Source organism: Chrysemys picta, unplaced genomic scaffold (genome assembly GCF_011386835.1).
Source record: "Chrysemys picta bellii isolate R12L10 unplaced genomic scaffold, ASM1138683v2 scaf5, whole genome shotgun sequence".
Lineage (NCBI taxonomy): Eukaryota > Metazoa > Chordata > Testudines > Emydidae > Chrysemys > Chrysemys picta.
The window spans coordinates 717,268-742,267 of NW_027052712.1; the positions used below are offsets into that span (position 1 = coordinate 717,268).

Genomic DNA, 25,000 nt, shown 5'->3' on the forward strand with positions numbered 1-25,000 from the left:
ACCACTGTATCCTTTTTATTTATATTTGTTGCAATGAGCCGTATTCTGATTCTATGTACAGTGAAATAGAAGAAAAGGCCTTGTGCTCAAAGAGTGCATCATAATGTGCCCATTGAATTCAGATATAGCGAACCTTGATTTAGAGAGAAGTCGGCCAGTGAAAAAAGAAAATTGATTTCAAGACAAAAGAGTCACTGAAACTTGAGATGTCTATTAAATACCTGTTTTATTGCATAATGAATTCCAGCATACAATATTTAAACCAGATCAAGATTAAACCTTAAATTTTCTGAAGAATGGAACTTTCAGAATTCTGCATGACCTACCTTTAGATCAATGTCACAGCTCCGATCTCAGCTGAAATTGCTATTTCCCAACGTCGTAAAACACACCCTCTAAGATAGTTAAGAGTACAAAGCCAAGATCCTGTGCCAATTGCTTTTAGATACCTAAAAGGGAAAACAGTATACATTTAGTCATACAATTGTACACAAGAGGCCCTTGATTGTTACTTCTTATAGTACTAAAAAATTATATCTGAAGGTTTTTCCCCCTCCAAAGTATGCACAAAACCAGTCAGAATCTACAGGTATACAGTGACTCAAGTTGTGTGGGAAATGATTTTGCCATCCCGGGAAATTTTTTAATATTGCAAAAAGTTTTCCCTTTCCAAATTGGGACAAGATCAAAATCTTGAAAAATTTTAAACTGAAACTAAAAAAACCCCACAGTTCGTTCAAACATTATTTCATTTAAATACTTTTGGAATGTTTTGTTTGACTTTTATTATTATTTAAATTTCACTACAAATTAAATTTCAAAACAAAAGGTATTTCAAACGAAAAGATGGAACTTCTGCTTTGAAAGTGCCCAAAAAGGACAGAACACCAAACATTGAAAAACTTTTGACATGGAAATGTTTAGTTGAAGAATTCCCAACCAGCTCTACTTATGACAACTGTTCATCTGGTCATCTGCATCGTAGTAAACTGAGTGCTCAACAGCATGCAGTCTTCATATGCGACCAGTCGACTTTGGTACAAGGAACTTGTTAAATAAAGTTGCTAAAAATATTTGGCCCTGCCTGAATACTGTAATAGTACATTTCTGTTCTAAAACTCATACTAACTAAAGGACTGAGTTTAGGTTACATCACTAAACTGAACAGCATGGGTATCAGTTTCTAAATAATAACCGGCCTCCTGCGCAGGAGGAAGCATGTGCAGTCAGACTATAACATGGAAACATTATTAGTATTAATTAATACATAACAATAATAAATAATAATAGCTAAAATTACTTGATTTTAACTGACTGAAGATTTATGAATTAATAACCAATGCAGATTCAAATACATAAAGAAGGGCGAGGGGATGAGAAGTGGAAGAGTTAAAACTACAAAAAGGGAAAAAAATGCTGCATAATTTTCCTATTGAGTGAAACGGTGCAAGCAATACTGGTACAGGTTAGTCTTTTCCCATGTGTGTTAATTAAACATGAAACCAAAGCTCTTTCCTCCCACCCCCAACTGGGACAAGCTCAAATAAGGCAACTTCAAAATAATTAATGCCCAGTACGAAACAGTTACCTTTAGTTTCACAATTGAGATTACATTGTAACACAACACAGTTTTCTTTTGCATAATTTTATTATTGATACAACACTCGTCATACGAGTCCACAATAATAAAAGAAAGAAAATTTGTCACAGAAGTATGAAATAAAGGAAGACCTACACACAGTCAGTCTTGGTACTAAGTCTAGCTGGGGACCTTAGCAAAGCCACATAACCTTCTTGGTGACATAGTTCAGTCTTAAAAGAACTAGTCAACGTTAGTACCATTATCAGTTAATATAGTGAACTACTGAAGCAGCTGTTCACATAAACCTGCTTACAAAAAAAGAAAGAACAACACTGCAAGACAGAGTGGACAGACAGGAACTTTGTTGGCCAAGCTTATATACTGCTAAACATCACTGGACTCCCAGAGCAAAGAGATGTCTTAGGGCTTTCAATACTTAAAATGCTACAGCAGCACAGCTGCACCACTACAGTTGCAATGCTTCAGTTGTAAACACCGCTTACACTGACAAGAGGGTTCTCCCGTTGGTGTAGGTAATGCACGTCCCTGAGAGGCAGTAGCTAGGTCAACGGAAGAATTCTTCCATTTACTCAGCTCTGTCTACATGGGGATTTAGGTCATCTTAATGCCACTCAGAGGTATGGATTTTTCATGTCCCTGACCAACATAGTTAAACTGACCTAATTTTCTAGTGTAGACCAGGCATTAGTCTTGTCATCCCATCATCATAGCTTTAGCCTGGGCTTCTTACAGCACAAGAAGTCAAAGTCACAACTGCACCAGGAAGCTCTAGACAAACAATATATCCAGACCATCTCTCTTTAGGGCTAGTGGGGAAGAAGATCAAGATAATTCCAAAAAGAAACCCTGAGATCATAAGCTCACAGATGCTATGTTACTTGTACATACTTGAATGATAGCCAAATACCAGCCCCACTGTTGAATTTTTCTGAAACTCAACCTATTATCTTTGTTGTTAAGTGTGTTCATCGGAAAAGTCAATATAAAAAGCATTATGGTAATTTCTGCAAGGTAACTGTTTTTTAAAAGATAAAATGATACGGCTGAGAAAATACCAACAACTTTCTTTTCATTTTACTGACCATACACACACGCCCCCACTATAAGCAAAAGAACCCTTTAAAACAGCTGCTTAATTTCATGGTCAAGATATTTGGTTTGTAGAACTTGAAGGTATTCAAGGCAAAGATAAAACACAGTCACATCATCCCCTTATGGAAAGACCATGGAAAAGTCTATGTTTGGATGTATGTTGGCTGGACAAATGAACGTACTTAATCATTATTCAACACCACCACTCACAAAGCAAGTACCGGTAATTGTTTCCTCAAATTGTTTCCACAGTCTCTATCGCTTTTAACAGAAAACAAAATTACCAAGGTACCAAATTTAACCTTAAACTGACAATGTCCACTACTAACAGTAAATTAATGCAAAAAGCTAGGTTAATGCAACAGTTAAGTATCTACATCAGAAAATGTCTAGCTAAAGTTGTATGTTCATCATAGCATCTTGTAATTTTTTCTTCATTCTTGCATGCTTACATTACTTTTGTTGTCATAATTGACCATTATATCTTTGTTGACTTAGGTCCACATGGAGCTCCTTGTAGGATCAGGGTCTCAGACTTTTTATATGATCAGGAACATCTCTAAACTAGGTATTTTAATAACTTTATCAGACTACCACAGAAACACACAATGAGCTGTACTAAAAATGTTAGTAAGTATAAAAATAAAAAAGTAATAAAATTAATAAAATAAAACATTTATGATTTTTGTTTTACCATGTTACTTATGTAAAATGGTCATGGTGTATACGTCATGTACCCTAGTTTCAAAGGGTCTTAATAAAATTAAAATATTATATTCTCCTAGTGTTTGATGCATTGACTTTATTGCTGACAGTTTCTATAATAAGTGAGAACGTGTTTATAGGGTTAGAATGAAATCTGTTCTGAATGGCAGAAATTCTCCTGGTACTTTTTCACAATGGTTTAGCATACTGTGTCTAAGAGAGAGTTATTTTAGTCCACATGCAAAGTTATCTGTAATTTTTCAAGTAAATCATACCAGTAGCCGCCTTAACTGAATTGCCTTACTTCTATTTGTCTCAAAACCTTAAAAAAAATAAAAAAAAATTGGTCCCTGAGTGCTCCTATTATAAGTACCTACAGGCCAAGTAGGTCCAGTGGTTAGGGTTCTAGCCTAGGACTTTGGGAAACCTGGGTTCAAGTCCCTGCTCTGCACAGATTTCCTGTGGGAGTTTAACTAAGGGCTAGCCTACACTAGAAGTGCTGTAGCTCATCTCGTGAAGATGTTCTATGCCGACAGCATAATAAATCCACCTGCGAGAGAGGTGGTAGCAGCTCGACCACCGACATAGCCCTGTCCGTACCAGTGCTTAGGTTGATGTAATTTATGTTGGTCGGAGGGGTGACTTATTCACACCCCTGAGCAACGCAAGTTATACCGAAATTAAGTGATAGCGTAGACCTAGCCTTAATCTCTATGCCATGGTTCCCCATCTGTAAAACAGGGATAATACTTCTGTACCTCACAGGTGTCTCAAAGATAAATACACTGAAGATTGTGAGGTGCTCAAATATTATCATAATGAAAGCCATATAAGTATCTTAGATTAAAAAATCTATTAGATACATTTTTAAATTTGAGACATAAAATCTATCCAAAAGTTTATTTCAAGTCTAGAAACTTCTTCACTCTCTGAAACCGGAGGTGTCCGAGAACCCACCATACCTATTACAGTTGACAGTAATTTATGGCTGTGAAAGTAATAAAAGACTTGAAGGGGGATTTTTAAAATCACATCTTCAATTTCAGCCTTGCCCTTCAGCACAGTTGTAATTTGAGATATACTATACCCCTAACATTCCAGGTGAATTGAAGTTTTATGTGAACAGTTCCCATGCTTAATCTGCTTTGTCTAGTCTCACTGTTGATATTCCATCCCCTAACTAGAAATTTAATCAGGTACAAACATTTAACTATCAAACGATTTAAAGATACAGACAAATGCAGACTTTCCACATTTTCCAGTCCAGAAAAAAAATATTTTATGGCAAAAATAAATTAAAGTTTTTGATACAGTAAAGAGATGCAAAGTTAAAGGTGACATTACCATGGAATCCCTAGAGAAGTTTTTAAGGGTGAAAAGGATCTTTTAATTATGTTGGTGTCATGAGATTCTATGTACGTTGGATTTATAGCTTGAGTACACACAATTCTAAATGCAAAGAGGTTCAAATAGCTCCATGTCCATCTTTCTGAAAGTATTGTTTTTTAAAGTCCACTTATTGTTGGGACAAGTATGAGTAATAGGAAGATGATGGTACTGCGGGTACAGTTAGATGCCCTTGATCTTAGACAAGACACTTACCAACATTCTATTCAAACTCATCTGAGTGGTGAGCTTCCTACTTTGGGAATAGGGAGTGACAGGCATAGCACTAGCTGTGGCACCAGATACTTTAGAAATTAGCCCCATACTACAGTCAATAAGAGTGCATTCGTCTACTCTTGAGGTGCCAGTGGCATAGAGGACTATTATGAAGTCCACATTAGAAGTGTGTTTGCAACCTCCTTGCCAATCTTAGATCAAGAATAAAAGCACTGGAAGTCTATATTGATTCTTGACAATCCAGGAGCAGCAATGACCTTGATTTCATAAATGTTATTTATGGCTAAAGATAAGAAAGCTCTCTTTGCTTGAATGCATGCTTAGCTAGGAATATAAATATTTTCTGACACAAGCGAGTAAAACTCATTCCATTAGGGCCAAAACTTCCTTCCCTACCATTTCACCTGCACATGGTGACCACTGACAAAAGTTATGAGAATAGAGGCAAGATGCATCCAGGTACTAACAATTTCAGCAAAGATTAACGAGTGTTCTGATTAATTGGTGCTCTACAATATTCAAGTCACACTTGAGTATTGCATATGCTGATTCTGTGCAAGACATAATTATGATCAAATCTGTTTTCTCTATTGTGTTGAATTAGTCTGATTTTATGGAAAACAATTGCCATCAATATTCTTTAGAGCAGCAGATCATGAGTAAACAGCTCTTATTTGGGCATGAAAGACAGAGAAAGACACACAGCTATACCTGGGTATCTGCGAGTGTATTAGAAACATTTCACTTTCTATATGTGCCTATGTTTTCTAACCACACAAGATTATAAAATATATGATGTGCGGCAAGACCTGTGCCCAGAGAGTAAACGTCGTAGAGCGGAGGGCTGATTTACTTCCATTTTCAGTCTCAGGATGAACATGCCAGTCTACCATTGCATTTGGCATTTTTAAGTTTAGATTAGTCACTTTTCCAGCAGACAGTAACCTAGTGGATCAGACACTCAATAGCTCTGCTAGCCTGGGCACATTGTGCCCATGATGGGCTCCTTCCGTCCTTCCATTCCCCTCACGGACACAGTGTGCTCAGGCTACCACTGCTCTCCATTCTGTTCTCCCCTCCCCCCGGTGGACAATCTGTGTGGCTCCTCCATTTCCCCCTTCCCATCTCTCTTACCCCCCACCCCCATATCAGGGTCACTGTGTATCTCCCATTTTCATCTCATTTCACCCACCTCTGGTTCCATGCCATTCCTGGGGACCCTGCTTTTCTCTATCCATCTCCACTTCCCACCCCCTTCATCTGCACCTCCCCCAACTCCAGCTCCCCACTGCTACATCTGTCTACCCATCCACCCCTGGGCTGCCTGCTTTCTTCATCATCATCATCATCACCATTCCCCCTGCTCCCACTCCTTTGCAGGTTCCAGCTCTGTTCCCTTTGGGATCCTGCTTCCACTGACAACACTTTCCCCCTCCGGATCCCTGCTCATATTACTCTCCCTCCCAGTAAGGCTTTCCTATTTCCGTTAGAGTCTAGGCTACGGACAATATCTCCACACAGGAAGTTAAGCTGCTGCCTCTGGTATGTGTAGGCAGCAGCAGGGGGCAGCAGAAAGATTCCTCTGCTTGCAGCACCAGGCTGCCTTGGCCCCCCAATTTTCCTGTCAATCAGGCTTTTCTGTGTTCCGATTTCCACGAAAAATCAATAAGGTTGTGCCCATTGATGCCTAGAAATTTCCCTGACATTTCTGAATTGGTCAGACGCAGCATGACAGGCAAACAGGAGTCAGTGAGTTGAGGGTTAGACCACGCTTCACCTGGCTAGTAATTAAATTTCACTTGCCCAGATCAGATTTCTGTAGTCTAGGGATGTGTGGAAAAAAGGATTTTTCCTAGCTTGACCCTATCTCGTGGCTAATAGAAACTTACTCTTCTCAGATGGAATGTTTATCATTACCAGCTACATTTCTGATGACCATCACCATAGTTTTGGATACTTAGTCATTCATTTTACCTACACAAGATCAAAACAGACATCTCACTGGCCAAGCTTGCAAAGGCCTAATATTCAATTCAATGGCATTTCAGTGTTTGTCTGCCTGTAACACCATACCTTTTGAATGCCGCAGCCAATCAGTTCCCAAATTTCAGGCAACGTTACAGGCATCAATGAGCAGAACCCTATTGATTTGGGGGAAAATGGGAGACACATGGAGTCCTTGACATCAGAGTACTACAGCCAGGGGCTCAAGCACCTCTGCAGTTGTCTACAGAATAAACAACTGGTTGATGACCCCTATGGCTTCCAGAATAACAATATTCCTATATCATCTCGCTCTGCCTAGCCTCCCAAAGTGGACACCCTGAATGATTTCTCCCCCAGACAGAAAATATAATAATGGGTTGGAGGAGTGCACACAGCCTCTGGTATGGTGGAGAATAGGGAACCCTGCTATGGGGAGGGGAGGGGAACAGGATAATGGGGAGCACACAAACTATGGGAGGAGGGAAGCATGAAGGGAAAAGGGGAGAATATGGGTGCACAAAGAGCCCCTGCCATGTAGGGGGAGAATGGGAAACCCTGGAATGGATGAGGGGGGCATGGGGGACACTCAGAACCCTGATGGAGGGGAGATTGGGGAACCTGGTATAGGGGATACGGAGAACATCCCCTGCCATGGGGAGAAAGCGGCGGCATAGGGGTGCTAGTATGGGGGAGAGTTGTGGACCTCTGTATGGGAGGAAAGGGTAATGGGGGGACACAGAGTCACAGACAAAGGTGAGATTGAGGGTAGTTGCAGGGAGTCCCTAGAAAAAGGGGGTGAGGGAATGAGAGATTGGCTCACAGGGAGTTTGTGGGGTAGTACGGAAGAATACAAAGAGCCCATCCTATGTGTAATAAGATCAGTCTACCCAACCCATGAAGCATGCAAACCTGCGACCCTAAGAGCACTCCAGTGCCAATTGGTACACTGTTGTCATGATAGATACAAAAAAGGTCGCATGTAATAAATCACTGCTGGAAAACTAATAATTCACTGATCATTAATATTCTTGCATGATGTATGAACAGTAAACTCACAAAGGGCGTTATAGAGATGTGCTGCAAATAGGTTATTAAAACATATTTACCAAGCCGTGCCTACCCCTGTTCCAAACAAAGGACTGTGTCTCTGATGTGAATTAAGCAAGATGTGACCAAAGAGAAAGAAAAGCGCATTTACATGCAAGATAAATAAAGTCATCAAGAGAGCAAGTGGGGAAAAATGACTAACTATCTTGATGGGGGAGGGAGACTGCATCTTCCAGAAGCCTTCCTGCCTCTTGAAGCAGGGCCACTAAACTCTGGGAAGATATAAGGAGAGAGAAAAAGCCATTTTGGGCATCCATCACTTGAGGGACTAAAGGGGCCAGAGCTCTTCAAATCACAGAATGATTGATCCTTCAACTAAGGGGACTGAATATAGGTGAGAAACCTGTTTAGGAAAAGATTGTAACTTGCTGAAATTCAGTTTTAGTGTTAGATGCATATTTTTGCTTTTGTTTGTAACCTTTTCTATCCTTATTCCTTATACTTGTTGTCACTTAAACCTACAACATTCTGTTTAATAAATTTGTTTTACTTTTACTGTAAGCCAGTTCAGTACTTTGATTGAAATAAGAGCGTTTGACAAACCCCAGCTAAATTAATGAGTTGCTGTTTACTGTCTCTTTAAAGGAGCAGCAAATTTAACTTCTAAGAGTGTTCCAGGAGAGGGCTGGACACAACAGAGCAGATGGTTTTGGGGAAACTCAGGACTGAGGGATGGGGTCATGCTGCAAAAAGGAACTGGATGGTGGAAGCCAGGATGTGACCTACATCCTTGTAAGGCTGACTGTTGGTGTCCTGGCTGTGAGCCACAGTAGCATAGCATTTAAGGTATCCAGAATTGCAGGGCAGGTGGTGAAAACCCCTTAGTGGTCTGGTTGAACCCCAAAGCATCACAGCCCCCCTCTCTAAACTTGAATAAAGACTGTTAATCTTGGTTTTTTTAGCATATGGTTGTGGAATTAATACTTTCTCTAGTCTAAAGAAAGACTGAGGGCTCCGCTGTTGGCTTCATATTGCCCTTCTATAGGACAGATGGGAGGGGTTCAACAGTTAGGTGTGAAGTAGCACTTAATATATTAAGAGCTGTTCAGGATTTTATCCCATGTGCATCTTATCTAAGTAGGCTCTTTCCCGAAGAGTGAAATTTACTATATGTCATCAATGACTAAAGTGTAACTCAGATAGTTTTCAGATCTTAATTATTATTTCTACAAAATATCTTATTAAAGTGAAATATTTAGCTTTTATAATAAAGTTTCCCCACTCCTTAGATATTTAACCGTTCATTTTGCATAATTCCATGTAATTTCAAAGCTGTGTCAGAGATAGCAAGCTAAAGTAAAAATAGCATTAACTGTCTTCCCAATTAGCATCTACAGTCACACCCTTTTCAGGTTACTATAACCACAAAATTTAGAATGTGCATCCATAAAATTCTGTACCAATTCTAGTCAAGAGACAATGTTAAATTGTAAGTGACAAAGGAATTAGAAGTGTATTAATTTACAGACTTCACGAGAAAGATCATTTAAGAGGGTAAACTATTAGAACCGAGAAGCCTCCAAAGCTTAAAAATAAGTTATGAAATATTTTACTTACTGCTGAAGAGGAATTCTGTCACGCAACTTTTTGATAATAAGCACTTAAGATCTTCAAAGAGTTACACATGCAGTAGTAATTAATGCTTAGTTCGGAAATGCTTAAAAAATTATTATAATCTTGTTGGAAATAGTCTTCTTAATCTACTCTTATGCTTCAAACTGAAAATTAACTGTTCATATAGGACTTAGCCAAAAAAGTGCTTTTATTCCCACTTATAGGTGCAGCAAAAGTTAAACACTATTACCAAAGAACAGCTGACATTATAAAAACTGGTCCCAGGCAAGCAAGTCACGCTAAATGTTAGAAATCCCATACGTTCACTGAACTAGAGAATAATAGCAGTTGCTAAACCAAATGAATGCTATTGATCAATTCAAAGAGAGATCTCTGTACTTTATTATTTTTTGCATTTTATTGAAATGACCACTAAAGTTAATGTTCAACAATATTAACAACTCAGATGTCTGATTAACTCTACAACCTTATCACAGTTTTAAGGGTTTGGCAGAAAAGGAATGCATACTACTCAGACCTACAGTTAACATACGAGAAACATTACTGAAAGTCATTCAGCAGCCTCCTCATGGGAAAGGGTAACATTATGAGAACTGTAAGTGTTTGCATATGTTGTTTTACCTTTGTTCTTTTATTGTCTTATTTCTCACCTCTTACATGTTAAGAGTTTTGGGAACTACTAATTTGACTGCCTTCTCTTTCTTTCTAGGGCCCTCTGGGATCACCCCCTTCATTTCACTCTCTTTTGTTCCTGCTACAGTGACCCTCCCACCAGTCAAGGAGAGCCAGACATGCCATTCTCTGGGGACATTGATAGCCACCAAAGAGCTGGTCATGGCAGGGGTTTGGAAAGGACAAGGTGAAAGAAGAGAAAGAGAGGGCAACGAAAACATATACATAGTTCAATTTCTCTCCATTTCCCTCCCCACACCAACAGGCTCCCAACTCACTCTCAATCATCCAGGGAGCAGAAGCTTAACCTTGATATTGAACTCACATTTCTTGTACACCTCTACCCCAATATAACGCTGTCCTCGGGAGCCAAAAAAAAAAAATCTTACTGCGTTATAGGTGAAACCGCGTTATATCGAACTTGCTTTGATCCGCCGGAGTGCGCAGCCCCGCCCCGCTGGAGCACTTCTTTTACAGTGTTATATCCAAATTCAGGTTATTATATCTGGGTCGCATTATATCGGGGTAGAGGTGTATTAGGTAGAGCTGGCCAAAATTTAGGGGTTTTTATTCGCAGGAGATTTTGCTACTTACAAATTTGCTTTCCTTCTGATTTAGAATGAAACCAAATTTACCAAAATTTCCCATCAAAACCAAAGATCCCCCAAAATTTTATTTTAGAAACATTGAAATATGGTGTTCTTGAAACAAAACATGAAATTTATTTCTTGTCAATTTCACAGCTGCTATTCAGGCTCCCAGGGCTGCTTGCTGGAGTGAGGGGAGCCTGCCAGCACCCAGAGTCCCAGCTCTAGACGGGGCTCCAGGAGTTGGCAGGTTTTCTGCCATAGCTGCAGACCCTGAAACCTGCCTTTGTTTCAGCAAAAGTTTAGTCAAGTCTGTAGTAGATTCATCAAAACATTTCTCTACAATGAATTGGCATTTTCTGAATAAATGTTTTGCCGGAAAATTTCTGATCAGCTCTAGTATTAAGAGAGCTAAAAAAAATAAAAAACCCCCACTCACACCTTTTACATAGGTAATGGCTGCTGCTATGCTACAACAAAAATTTGAGCGTTTAAGGTAGAAATTAACAGCTAGGGGAGGAGAGGCATACATTCAAATACAATCACAGCTCATACAGTCTTTTAATTATCACATTGCAAAATGCAAAACCAAACTTAACTCTGCTCCCATAGCCACATCCAGTCTCAAAACTACAGATAAGAAATCCTAGCATCTTATTCTCCATATGGAAACAATATTTTCAACCCATCCATCAGAAAGTAGAAAGATTTCATATCATTCTCTTCATATACTCTCAAAGTCCCATTATACGATCCATATTTCACACCCTTATTGTATAGGACCTCACTTTCCACCTGTCCATCCACCTCCAACCAGCTCCTAGTCACCCGCCTCAGTGTAACATCATCCAGAGTGAGGACAACCTAAAGGGGATGTAGAGGTGATTATTATCCATCTCGCCCCAGATTCACCCCACTAACCCCTCCAAAACCACATAAGCACATCCAAGGCACAGCAAAGCCAGACCAGGAACATACTTTCCAACTCCATCCCTGCCCCAGCCACACATCATATGAAGCATAGACAACAAACCCACAGCACACACCACTTACCCAGTCTCGGAGAATCCTCGGGATGGAAGAATCTCAAGGAGGTAAAGGCAGAAATGCATGGAAAAAAAAGTGATCAGAGCCTCCCTAGACAAGGAACAATAACAGCTTTTTTTTTTTTTTTTTTTAAATATATAATGTCCCCACAGCAATGACACCTGCATGGGACAGACTCAAGGACAGGGCCCTTATCAACAGCAGAATGGCTGGCAAACCTGAGGGGGAGAAAGCTTATGATAAAATGTTTGTGGCATCATTACAGAGGCCCCCCCAAAAAAGCCCAAAATGCAGAGAGTTGGAAGCAGTATCTGAGGACTGAGAGATTGTTGCAATGGCAAAGGACAGCATGGCCGTTGCCAGGGAAAACACTGCCATGTCCAAAAATAATATAAAAAGAGTGAGATGCAGAGGCAACTCCTGGGGGCAATACAAAGCCAAAATGCCCTACTGCAGTGCTCCCAGGCCATTCCCCTCTCAGGCCTGGTCTACACTACGAGTTTAGGTCAAATTTAGCAGCGTTAAATCGAATTAAGCCTGGACACATCCACACGACGAAGCCCTTTTTTTCAACTTAAAGGGTCCTTTAAACCGGTTTCTTTACTCCACCTTCAATGAGGGGATTAGTGCTGAAATCGGCCTTTCCGGGTCAGATTTGGGGTAGTGTGGACGGAATTTGACGGTACTGCCCTCCGGGAGCTATCATTGTGACCGCTCTGGACAACACTCTCAACTCAGATGCACTGACCAGGTAGACAGGAAAAACCGCACGAACGTTTGAATTTCATTTCCTGTTTGCCCAGCGTGGAAAGCACAGGTGACCACGATGGAGTCCCAGGATCGCAAAAGAGCTGCAGCATGGACCGAACGGGAGGTACGGGATCTGCTTGCCATATGGGGAGACGAATCAGTGCTAGCTGAACTCCGTAGCAGTAAACAAATTGACAAAATATTAGAAAAAGTCTCAAAGGCCATGAAGGACAGAGGCCATAACAGGGACGCACAGCAGTGCCACGTGAAAATTAAGGAGCTAAGGCAAGCCTACCACAAAGCCAGAGAGGCAAATGGAAGGTCCGGGGCAGAGCCACAGACATGCCGCTTCTACGCGGAGCTGCATGCCATGCTAGGGGGTGCAGCCACCACTACCCCAACCGTGTGCTTTGACTCCATCAATGGAGAAGCACGCAACAGGGAAGCGGGTTTGGGGTACAAGGAAGATGATGATGAAGACAATGAAGACAGCTCACAACAAGGAAGCGGAGAAACCGGTTTCCCCAACAGCCAGGATATGTTTATCACCCTGGACCTGGAACCAGTAACCCCTAAACTCACCCAAGGCGTGCTCCCAGACCCTGAGGGCACACAAGGGACCTCTGGTGAGTGTACCTTTGTAAATATTACACATGGTTTAAAAGCAAGCGTGTTTAATGATTAATTTGCCCTGGCAATCACGGCCAGTACAGCTACTGGAAAAGTCTGTTAACGTGTATGAGAATGGAGTGGAAATCCTCCAGGGACATCTCCAGAAAGCTCTCCTTGATGTACTCCCAAAGCCTTTGCAAAAGATTTCTGGGGAGGGCTGCCTTATCCCGTCCGCCACGGTAGGACACTTTACCATGCCAGGCCAGTAGCACGTAGTCTGGAATCATTGCATAACAAAGCATGGCAGCGTATGGTCCCGGTGTTTGCTGGCATGCAGACAACATCCATTCCTTATCTCTCTTTGTTATCCTCAGGAGAGTGATATCATTCACGGTCACCTGGTTGAAATGGGGTGATTTTATTAAGGGGACATTCAGAGGTGCCTGTTCCTGCTCGGCTGAACAGAAATATTCCCCACTGTTAGCTACAAAAGGGGGGGGGGGGGTGAAGTGATCATCCCAGAGAATTGGGGGGGGGAGGGGGTTAGTTGGGTTTGTGCTGTATGTTAACCCAGAAACCGCAGCCCCTCCTTTTACATTGCAAACCCATTTTAAATGGCCAACCCAACGGGTGCTTGGTATGGGAAATGAGGGCGCTGCTGTTTGAAACCATTCCCACATGTTATGAAGGTTAAAAAAGCCAAAAGACTGTGGCTTACCATGGCTCCCTGCAAGCCGAATTTTGTTGCCTGGCACTGCGTGAGTGATCTCTCACATCAAACCGGCAGGCCCTCAATAGAAGAGGAAAAATGCGACCTTGTAACGAAAGCACGTGTGCTGTGTAATGTGAACAGCAAAATTTAACGTGAAAGAGTGTACCCATTGTTCTCTAAAACGTGTCTTTTTTAGCCACCTCTCCCTTCTCCTCTACCAACTGCAAATGTTTCTCCTTCGCAGAGGCTAGTGAAGATTAGAAGGAGAAAATGGCAGACTCGGGATGATATGTTCTCGGAGCTCCAGATGTCCTCCCACGCTGACAGAGCACAGCGGAATGCGTGGAGGCAGTCAATGTCAGAGTGCAAAAAAGCACAATATGAACGAGAGGAGAGACGGTGGGCTGAATCGCGGGTTGAAGAGGATAGGTGGCATCAGATTGCTGACAGAAGGCAAGAGTCGATGCTCCGGCTGCTGAAGCATCAAACTGATATGCTCCAGCGTATGGCTGAGCTGCAGGAAAGGCAGCAGGAGCAGAGACCACCGCTACAGCCCCTGTGTAATCAACAGCCCTCCTCCCCAAGTTCCATAGCCTCCTCACCCAGACGCCCAAGAACGGGGTGGGGGGGGGGCCCTCCGGCCACTCCACCCCAGATGATTGCCCAAGCATCAGAAGGCTGGCCTTCAATAAGAGTTAAAGTTTTAAAGTTTTAAACTGCAGTGTGTCCTTGTCCTTCACTCCTCCTCCACCCCTCCCGGGCTACCTTGGCAGTTATCCCCCTAGCTGCGTGATGAATTAATAAAGAATGTATGAATGTGAAGTAACAATGACTTTATTGCCTCTGCAAGCGGTGCTCGAAGGGGGGAGGGGAGGGTGGTTAGCTTACAGGGAAGTAGAGTGAACCGGGGGTGTGGGGGAGGTTCATCAAGGAGAAACAAACAGAAGTTTCACACCGTAGCCTGGCCAGTCACAAAACTGGTTTTCAAAGCTTCTCTGATGTATACCGCGCCCTGCTGTACTCTTCTAACTGCCCTGGTCTCTGGCTGCGCGTAATCAGCGGCCAGGCGATTTGCCTCAACCTCCCATCCCGCCATAAATGTCTCCCCCCTTACTCTCACAGATATTTTGGAGCGCACAGCAAGCAGCAATAACAATTGGAATATTGGTTTCGCCGAGCTATAGCCGAGTCAGTAAACTGCGCCACAGCGCTTTTAAACATCCAAATGCACATTCTACCACCATTCTGCACTTGCTCAGCCTACAGTTGAACAGGTCCTGACTACTGTACAGGCTGCCTGTGTACGGTTTCATGAGCCATGGCATTAAGGGTAGGCTGGGTCCCCAAGGATAACGATAGGCATTTCAATATCCCCAACGCTTATTTTCTGGTCCAGGAAGAAAGTCCCTTCCTCCAGCTTTTGAAACAGACCAGAGTTCCTGAAGACGCGAGCATCATGTACCTTTCTCTAACATCAACGTGGGATGGCCGGGAAACGTCCCTTGTGATCCACCAGGTCTTGCAGCAGCGTTGAAAAGTACCCTTTTCGGTTTATGTACTTGGTGGCTTGGTGTTCCGGTGACAAGATAGACGGAACCCATATCCCTATCGCCCCCCCCCCACAGTTAGGGAATCCCATTGCAGCAAAGCCATCTACTATGACCTGCACGTTTCCCAGAGACACTACCCTTGATATCAGCAGGTCTTTGATTGCGTCGGCTACTTGGATCACAGCAGCCCCCACAGTAGATTTGCCCACTCCAAATTGATTTCCGACTGACTGGTAGCTGTCTGGCGTTGCAAGCTTCCACAGGGCTATCGCCACTCGCTTCTCAACTGTGAGGGCTGCTCTCATTCTGGTATTCTGGCGCTTCAGGGCAGGGGAAAGCAAGTCACAAAGTTCCATGAAACTGCTCTTACGCATGCGGAAGTTTCGCAGCCACTGGGAATCGTACCACACCTGCAACACGATGCGGTTCCACAAGTCTGTGCTTGTTTCCCAGGCCCAGAATCGGCATTCCACGGCATGAACCTGGCCCCAGTAACACCATGATTTGCACATTGCTGGGGCCCGTACTTTGTGAGAGATCTATGTCCATGTCAATTTCTTCATCACTCTCGTCGCCGCGCTGCAATCGCCTCCTCGCCTGGTTTTGCTTTGGCATGTTCTGGCTCTGCATATACTCCAGGACAATGCGCATGGTGTTCATAGTGCTCATAATTGCCGCGATGATCTGAGCAGGCTCCATGATCCCAGTGCTATGGCGTCTGGGCTGAAAAAAGGCGAAAAACTAGTGTCTGACAGAGGGAGGGAGGGGTGAGTGACGACGTGGCTTACAGGGAATTAAAATCAACAATAGTGGCTGTGCATCAGGGAGAAACACAAACAACTGTCACACACAATGGCCCCCACAAAGATTGAACTCAAAACCCTGGGTTTAGCAGGCCGTTGATTTCACGGAGGGAGGGGGAAGCAAATGAATACAGAACAAATCTGGTCCATCTATCCTTTACATCTTAGGCTAGCAGCAGATGGTGCAGCATGACTGATAGCCATCGGCATCTTCTGGGTGCTTGGCAGAAATGCTGCATTACAATTGCTAGCCATCATCGTCAAGACAGTGCAATAGGACTGCTGGCAGGACTGAGTCGCCAGGAGACAAAACATGTCTGCCCAGGCGCCTCTGACCGAACTCACTGAGGAGTACGACAACGATGGATGCCAATCTTAATACACCATCGACTGCCAAAAGGCAAGGAGCTGCTGCTGTATAGCAATGCAGTCCCACGTCTGCCAGCACCCAGATAGCCAATGACGGCTACCAGTCATACTGCTCAATCTCCTGCTAAAAGGCAATTAGCTGCTGCTATGTAGCTATGCAGTACCACGTCTGCCGGTACCCAGATGACATATGGTGACGGTGAGCTGAGCGGGCTCCATACCTGCCGTGGTATGTCATCTGCACAGGTAACCCAGGAAAAAAGGCATGAAATGACTGTCTGCTGTTGCTCTCACGGGGGGGGGGGGGGGGGGGGTTATGACATGTACCCAGAATCCCCCGCGACACTGTTTTTGCCCCATCAGGCATTGGGATCTCAACCCAGAATTCCAATGGGCGGCGGAGACTGCGGGATAGCTACCCACAGTGCAATGCTCCGGAAGCCGATGCTAGCCTCGGTACTGTGGACACGGTCCGCCGACTTAATGCGCTTAGAGCATTTTATGTGGGGACACACACAATCGACTGTATAAAAACAATTTCTATAAAACCGGCTTCTATAAATTCGACCTAATTTCGTAGTGTAGACATACCCTCAGACCCAAGCTGAGGGCGCTGAGAACAATGGCAATTGGGATCCCAGCTCATTTGAGCCCTCTATTGCCCCTTGTAACTTCAAACATCGGCATGCCACACCAGAAGGCCCACAAACCTGAAGAGGTTGAGCAAAGACATATACTCACCTGTAAATTTAACCCTTGCCCCTTTGTGTTGTGCCCGCATTGCACTGTTGCACTTGACTGTTTTGTTTCACTGGTGATATAATGAAAGGGTTCTTTGTAGTTAGATAATAGATTGCTGTTTAATATATGTCATAATTAAAAGCTGTTTTTCAGCTTTGTTTCAGTGGAATGTTCGCTTCTGCTTATTATAGAATAGATTAATAAATACCTTCATATGGAGTTGACGACAGTTCATTTTACACAGAAAGTTATGTTGGCATTAATTGATAGGGCTTTACAAACACATGCAGGCAAAGACAATAGGTGCAATAGGGGCTGCTGGCTCTGTTGCGCTTCCACCACCCATAAACTACACTGAACTGAACAAAAGACTTCAAACACCCCTCCTCTCCAGGAGTTAGTAGCTGGATGTACAGCTGCACAATTCAGGCCCAAGCCTCCAAATAACAGCAACAGGCATCCCTGATAATACTGTCCCGGCTGTTTGCATTTTGTATTGGATGCTTTGCTGGTTGCTCAAATCACGGAGCAAGTCTCTGCACCTCAGCCTCCCACCCTTCTCCTTTACTCTCACAAATATTGTGCAAAATACAACATTATGCTATAATCGCTTATGTGTTTTTCTTTTGCTTCCAACCTATTCAACAAATAGCACTAACTCCCTTTGAAACATTGTAAAACTTTAGAGCCTACAAGTCCAATCAGTCCTATTTCTTGTTCAGCCAATCACTCGGACAAACACATTTGTTTACATTTTCAAAACATAATGCTGCCTGCTTCTTGTTTAGAAGGTCACCTGAAAGTGAGAACAGGCATTCGCATGGCACTGTTGTAGCCGGAGTCGCAAGATATATACATGCCAGATACGCTAAAGATTCATGTGTCCCTTGATGCTTCAACCACCATTCCAGAGGATGTGTCCATGCTGATGACAGGTTCTGCTCAATAACAATCCAAAGCAGTGCGGACCAATGCATGTTCATTTTCATCATCGAGTCAGATGCCACCAGCAAAAGGCTGATTTTCTTTTTATTGGTGGCTTGGGTACTGTAGTTTCCACATCAGAGTGTTGCTCTTTTAAGACTTCCGAAAGCATGCTCCACACCTCATCCCTCTCAGATTTTGGAAGGCACTTCAGATTCTTAAGTCTTGGGTCGAGTGCTGTAGCTAACTTTAGAAATTTCACATTGGTATCTTCTTTGCATTTTGTCAAATTTGCAGTGAAAGTGTTCTTAAAACGAACGACATGCTGGGACATCACCCGAGACTGCTAGAACATGAAATATATGGCAGAATGTGGGTAAAACAGAGCAGGAGACGTACAATTCCAGCATAGGAAATTATGCCTGGTAAAGAAGGGAGCTCTTGGCATTGTCTAATTTCTGGGAATTTTTAATCCAATATAGTTCCCATGAAAAGAGAACTGCTCGCTGGTTTACGTTTCATATTGTTGTTAAGTAGTTGGCCACCTCCCGGAAATCAGCCTTTCCAACACACACTACTGGGCATATATGCCAATAATTATTCCATGCAGTGGTGTTGTAGCCGTGTTGGTCCCAGGATATTAGAGACACAAGATGGGGTGGGTAATAAAAAAAAAGAGGGGAAAAAAAGGGCGGGGGAGGTGGTTTGAGCATTGGTCTGCTAAACCCAGGGTTCTGAGTTCAATCCTTGAGGGGGCCACTTGGGGATCTAGGGCAAAATCAGTACTTGGTCCTGCTAGTGAAGGCAGGGGGCTGGACTCGATGACCTTTCAAGGTCCCTTCCAGTTCTAGGAGATGGGATATCTCCATTAAAAAAAAAAAAAAAAAAATTCTCCCCCAAGGAGTTCAGTCACAAATTTAATTAATGCATTTTTTTAACGAGTGTCATCAGCATGGAAGCATGTTCTCTGGAACGATGGCCAAAGCATGAAGAAGCATATGAATTTTTAGCACATCTGGCACATCAATATCTTGCAACACCAGCTATAACAGTGCCATGCGAATGCCTGTTCTCATTTTCAGGTGCATTGTAATTAAGAAGTGGGCAGCATTATCTCCCATAAATATAAACAAGCTTGTTTCTCTTAGTGATTGGCTGAACAAGAAGTAGGATTAAGTGGACTTATAGACTAAAGTTTTACACTGTTTTGTTTTTGAGTGCAGTTACAAAATAAAAAAAACCCTACATTTGTAAGTTGCGCTTTCATGATAAAGAGATTGCACTACAGTACTTGTATGAGGTGAATTGAAAAATACTATTTCTTTTGTTTACAAATATTTGCACTGTAAAAATGATAATAAAAAATAATACAAGTGAGCACTGTACACTTTGTATTCTGTGTTGTAACTGAAACAGATTATATTTAAAAATGTAGAAAAACATCCCTAAATATTTAGTACATTTCAATTGGTATTCTATTGTTTAACAGTGCAATCAATCGCAATTACATTTTTTGAGTTAATCGCATGAGTTAACTGCGATTAATTGACAGCCCTAATTTAAAGTGAAGCATGTGTGAGAGTACTGTAGTCTCATTGACCACCAAGGTGCTTAGAGTGTTAGCATTTGCTGGTCTAGTGCTTGTAGCAGTATTTTTGCCATAACTAAAGATGTTAACCTGTTTTACAACTTGTATCTAGAACAGCAGTGCAGTGTTTTAGAGAAAAATGACATATACCTAACGGCTAATATAAGATCCCGTCCCCGCCAAGAGTCCAGGAACAATAGGAATCCTAGCACCCTTTCCCTTCCTCTTCTCAGCAGAGGAAGGAAGGGAGAACAGGTTGTTCTTTCCATCAGGACATCATCCTTTAACAGTGCCCCATCTCCATCTTTCATGTTTGCTCCTAACTAGCAGGTGCCTGAAGTTTTTCACCCCCTGCTTTTACACATGAGAAGGTGTCATGAGAAACTATTATACAAGAGAAGAGATATGATGTGTCCCTAAATGAAGCAGCCTGCCAAATTATACAGTTTCTAATTCATTCATGGAGCCTCACAACCACATTGTCTCCTGAAATATAAACTGGGGGAAAGGATCAGGAGGTAGCCGTGTTAGTCTGTATCCACAACTTGTTTTGGGGGGAAAAGGAGAGTAACTTTTCAAAAAATAACCAGCATCCAAAAGCATGTTCAAGTCTCATCAGATTTCAGTACTATCCACGTTATATGAATGCTAAAGACTAAATTCTTAATTTACACACATATTTAGGAAGGAATGCAAAAATCAAGTCACTTCTTATGCATGGCTTTTTAGATAAGGGACAGCCTTGGTTCTTTCTTCTATTCATTTAGCACTGCTTTAAACATAGTAATATTTGCTGTGTCCTATCTTAGGCCCAGGTGGTTGTCAGGTAAGTTCCTCCCTCCCCATCACCTGACAAGTACTAAGTATTCAGTACTTCACACATACACAAGAGGTCTCCATCGCTCCCATCAGTGACTAACTTGATGCTGGAATCACTGCAAAGATAGAAATATTATTTTTCCTACAGCAGTGACAGCCGCAATTAAAGTATCATTCAGAGGCATTGCTAAGGTCTTCCCAAGCTAGAATTTCAACCTATTTGGGAAGAGGGTTACAAAAGGACGAGGAGACTAGGCAAACGACTGGAAAATCTTATCAATGGGATACTATCCACGGAAAATCTCTCTCAGAAGTACTTCTAAATCCATGACAAACCCAAGTACCCTAGTGTTATTACCGGTTCTGAGATGGGGGAGAAAGGGAAAAGAGATCTGATAAGGCCAAGGCCACCCCTATTGCTACCCCAAGTCTAGAGGCACTTGCACCTACACATGAAACAGATACTCCAACACACACAATGAAGGAGCCATGAAGCCAACAAAACACCACATATGCCGGTTTCAAGACACATCCACACCCGTTGCTTACACACCGTTGCTACAAGAAACACCTGGGGTCGTGTCCGGGTTCCTGACCCGGGACCAGCGCAGGGGGACGCTCTCAAGCCCAGCTCGGAGCCGAACTCGCGGTCACGGGGCGGGGTGCCCGGTCACGGCACAGCCACCCCTCAGCCCGGCTGCCCCCACGCAGGGCGGTGCAGGGACCGGGGCGGGGCACATCCCACAGCCGGGCAGCGAGTCACGCGCGGCGGACTAAGCCCCCCCCCGTGCCCACGAAACAGGAGCCGGGGGGATCGGTTGGCTCGGCCAGGCCTACGCCGGGCAGGGCTCAGGACCAGGGACCAGCCCGCCACCGACCCGCCGCAGCGGGGCACCCGGCTCGGGCAGCCCTGGCCCCACCACGCCGAGGAGGCGAGGGCAGCCCCGCGAGACCCCGATCCCGCCCGAGAGGAGCCCCCAGGGTGGGAGTGCGGGGGTGACACCCCCCCCCCCCCGCCGGGCAATGCAGCCAGGGGGCGTCTCGCTCTCAGCCCCGCCGGGCGGGGGCGGGGTGCACCTGGCATCTGCCCGGTGCGGGGCCCCCCGGGGGGGCGGGGCCCTCCTTTCTCTCCCTTACCCCCGCCCCGCTCCGGGGTTGTCTCTGTGCGGCAGGAAGCGTTGAGCGGCCCCGGTAGCGTCCCCAGCGCGGCGCAGTTACCATGGGACGGGCGCCCGCTCGCTCTCCGGAAGTCACTGCCGGGAACGGGGAGGGAGAGATGCGGGGCGAGCCGCCATCTTGAGTGTGGCGCAGCGGGGCCTCTCGGCTCTGGCAGGCCCGGCCCGCCGGGGGCGTGTAGGGATGTGATGGCGCAGCCCGCCCGCCGGTCCTGCCCTGCGCTCCGCTCGGGGAAGGGGCCCAGCAGCGCGGACTCCCAGGCCCCGGGGCCCTACGCCTGAGCTCCAGGCGCCCCTGTCCGCCTGCCCAGGAGGATGGGGAGCCGAAGGCCACAGGGCTGCGCTGCAGCAAAGGGCCATTGGCTGCAGGGGGTTGGTGAGGATGGAGGCTCAGCCCCACCCGCGCTAGCTGTGGCACAGGGCACAAGCCAGAGAGAGCAGCGTAGCCCCTGATCCTTAACTCCCACCCTGCCTGGGCCAGAGGGCAACTACAGACAGGCTCTTCTCATCCCTTCAGCCACCCTTCCCCCCGTGAGAGTTGTGACCCTAACAGCATCCCCCTGCAAGCGGCTCCCTGGCATCTGGTTAGGGTGACCAGAGAGCAAGCGTGAAAAATCAGGACGTGGGGGGGGGGCGGGTAATAAGCACTCATAGAAGACAAAGCCTCAAATATCAGGACTGTCCCTATAAAATCGGGACTTCTGGTCACCCTACATTGGGTAGTGAGTTTCAGCTGGCCTGCTGCATTCTGTGCATGCCAGTTGATTAATGTCATCAACTGCATCCGATGTGTGTCATCATTGGAAAGCTGATTACGATACATGCACCATGCAAAATATGGATGAGTATGTTAGTACCATACACAGGAAATATGGTACTAAAAGGTATTTGTGAGACAAATCTGGGGAGTGGGAAAACAGGTTTCTCCCAGAGAAAAGATAAGTCAGTAGTTCCAGTCCAGTGCTTCTATATCCTGGGAAATTTCCCAAAACCTAGGAATTTGTGAGTAAAATGTTTCAACTTGGGAAATAGGGAATTTTCATTCAAAACATTTTACTCACAAATTCCCAGATTTTGAGAAATTTCCCAGGATATAGAAGCACTGTAAAAGAACGTTATCTGGGAATTTTTCACCAGATTTGGGACATTTTTAGCACGAGGTTGGGAAAAGTTGGCATCACGCTATAGAAGCATTGTTCCAGTCCGTTGTTCATCAGAATCAATCAGCAATCACAAGTCAAGCAGTAATTCGTTTGAATCAGAGGGCAGAAACAGCTCAATTTGCATTTTAGCAAACAGGAGGCAGGAAGAAGCCACCCCCACAGAATTTCCTTCAGCCCCAGCCTCTGTCCTTACAGCTTGAATGACCTTTCCTTTGGAAGGTAATCTTCAGAAGGATCCATTTCAAAGGTTCACTGGACTATAAAAGACAAAGGGCAAAGAGCCCCATGTTATCTTTTCACCTAAAATGACAAAGAAACTGAGCACTTTAGTCTTTGAGGAGAGATCTTCACCATGGGGCAGTCAGCTGTCTTGCTGTAAGAAGTTTGTGGTAAAAATCTTACCTGATACCTAGACCATTCTTATTAAAGTTTTAGCATCAGAAAATGTATTTTTACTTTTGTTTGTAACCCTTTCTAACTTAATTCCTTCTACATGGTATCACTTAAAATCTGGTCTCCTTTTGTTAATAAGCTTGCTTTACTTTTTATCTGAACCAACCCAGTGCTATGTTTGAATGGTAAGCCACTTGAAATGATAAAGCTGGGCATTTTGTCTCTTCAGAGGACCAAACAAACGATTGTTCCTCTGCATGGTCCAAGAAAGGGCTGGAAACTGCAAACCACACAGTTTTGTGAAAATGAGAGACTGGGGCATGTTGTGGTCCTCTTGCCGGGTGTAACCAAAGCTGGTGGATACTGGAGTGTAACAAGGAGGCTGCCAGAATCAGAATTGGTGAACCACAGCTGGTTAACTCAGTCTTTGCTTGTCTACTGGTATTCAGGCTGTGAGCTACAGCAGCAGAGCATTTATGGCACCCAGGGTTACAGGCAGTAACACAACCACTTACTGGTGTGGATTGTATCCCACAATGTGAGTATCCATATCCCTGCAACTAGAGTCTCTGGAAACAAGAGTGTTTTGTCAGAGTTTTTTAATTGTTAGTTTCCCCAAGAGCGCTTCCTGATTTGCTTTTTGAGTTTGGGTGCTAGAAGAGAAGGAGATTAGGATTATTTGAAGGACAGCAGGGTAGTCCGCTAGTTAGAAAAGATAAGGAATCAGGACTCTTGAGTTCATTTACTTTCATCATAGGGAAGTCAAATAAACTCTTTATGCTTCTGTTTCACAAACAGTCAAGTAAGGCCTCAAAGAAATCCTGTGAGGATTAATACATTCAACAAGCAGGTTTGTAAGGCTCTTTGAGATCCTTCAATGAAGGGCGCTACATAGAGTATTGGTGATCAGGCCCACTGCCTCCCAATCACCCTCTCCTTGCCTGGGGTCACCCTACAGCCAGTTTGCCTCATTTCCCTCACCTTTCCCCAAAGGACTTCTTAAATTCCACACCCTTTTGTCCACTCACAACATCCCTTCTTGAGGTCTGGGTTTATTCAGATAAAATATACTAAAAAAAAAAAAAATTCAAATTGCTGAAGCGATCTATTCATTTTATTTTCTTGTCAGATCACTCCCCAGCCTTTCCCACCTGTAGCCTCAGCCCCACACTCCAGGACTCTATGCTGGAGCCTGATCACTCCTAGCAGTCTCTGATCACTGTGCTCCCAGGCCTTCCCTGCTTTAATAGGCGACTCCCAGACCCTGCCTGGCTGACTTCAGCTTCCTGGCCCAAACCCAGTCAGGATTTCCTACTGGAACCTCATACTCACTAGGTTCTATCTTCAAAACTCCACTGACCTCAGGATCTTTGCTACAGGAGCCTCTCTCTTTCTTTGCAATTT

The 25,000-nt window shown here is 44.0% G+C and overlaps 1 protein-coding gene across 3 annotated transcripts in view; it reads right to left on the reverse strand.

Moving 5' to 3' along the window:
• Positions 1-209: 209 nt before the first annotated feature.
• LOC135977639 (protein dispatched homolog 1-like) overlaps positions 210-25,000 on the reverse strand; it is a 250,928-nt gene continuing 226,137 nt past the window's right edge. For 2 of the 3 annotated variants that reach the window (XM_065578848.1, XM_065578847.1), the window contains one exon: positions 210-449. In XM_065578848.1, the coding sequence (XP_065434920.1) occupies positions 329-449 (121 nt within the window). In that variant the 3' untranslated portion in view covers positions 210-328. Of the gene's footprint in view, positions 450-22,002; positions 22,553-25,000 lie in introns of those variants that run through there. The other variant, XR_010595071.1, reaches the window with a different exon arrangement.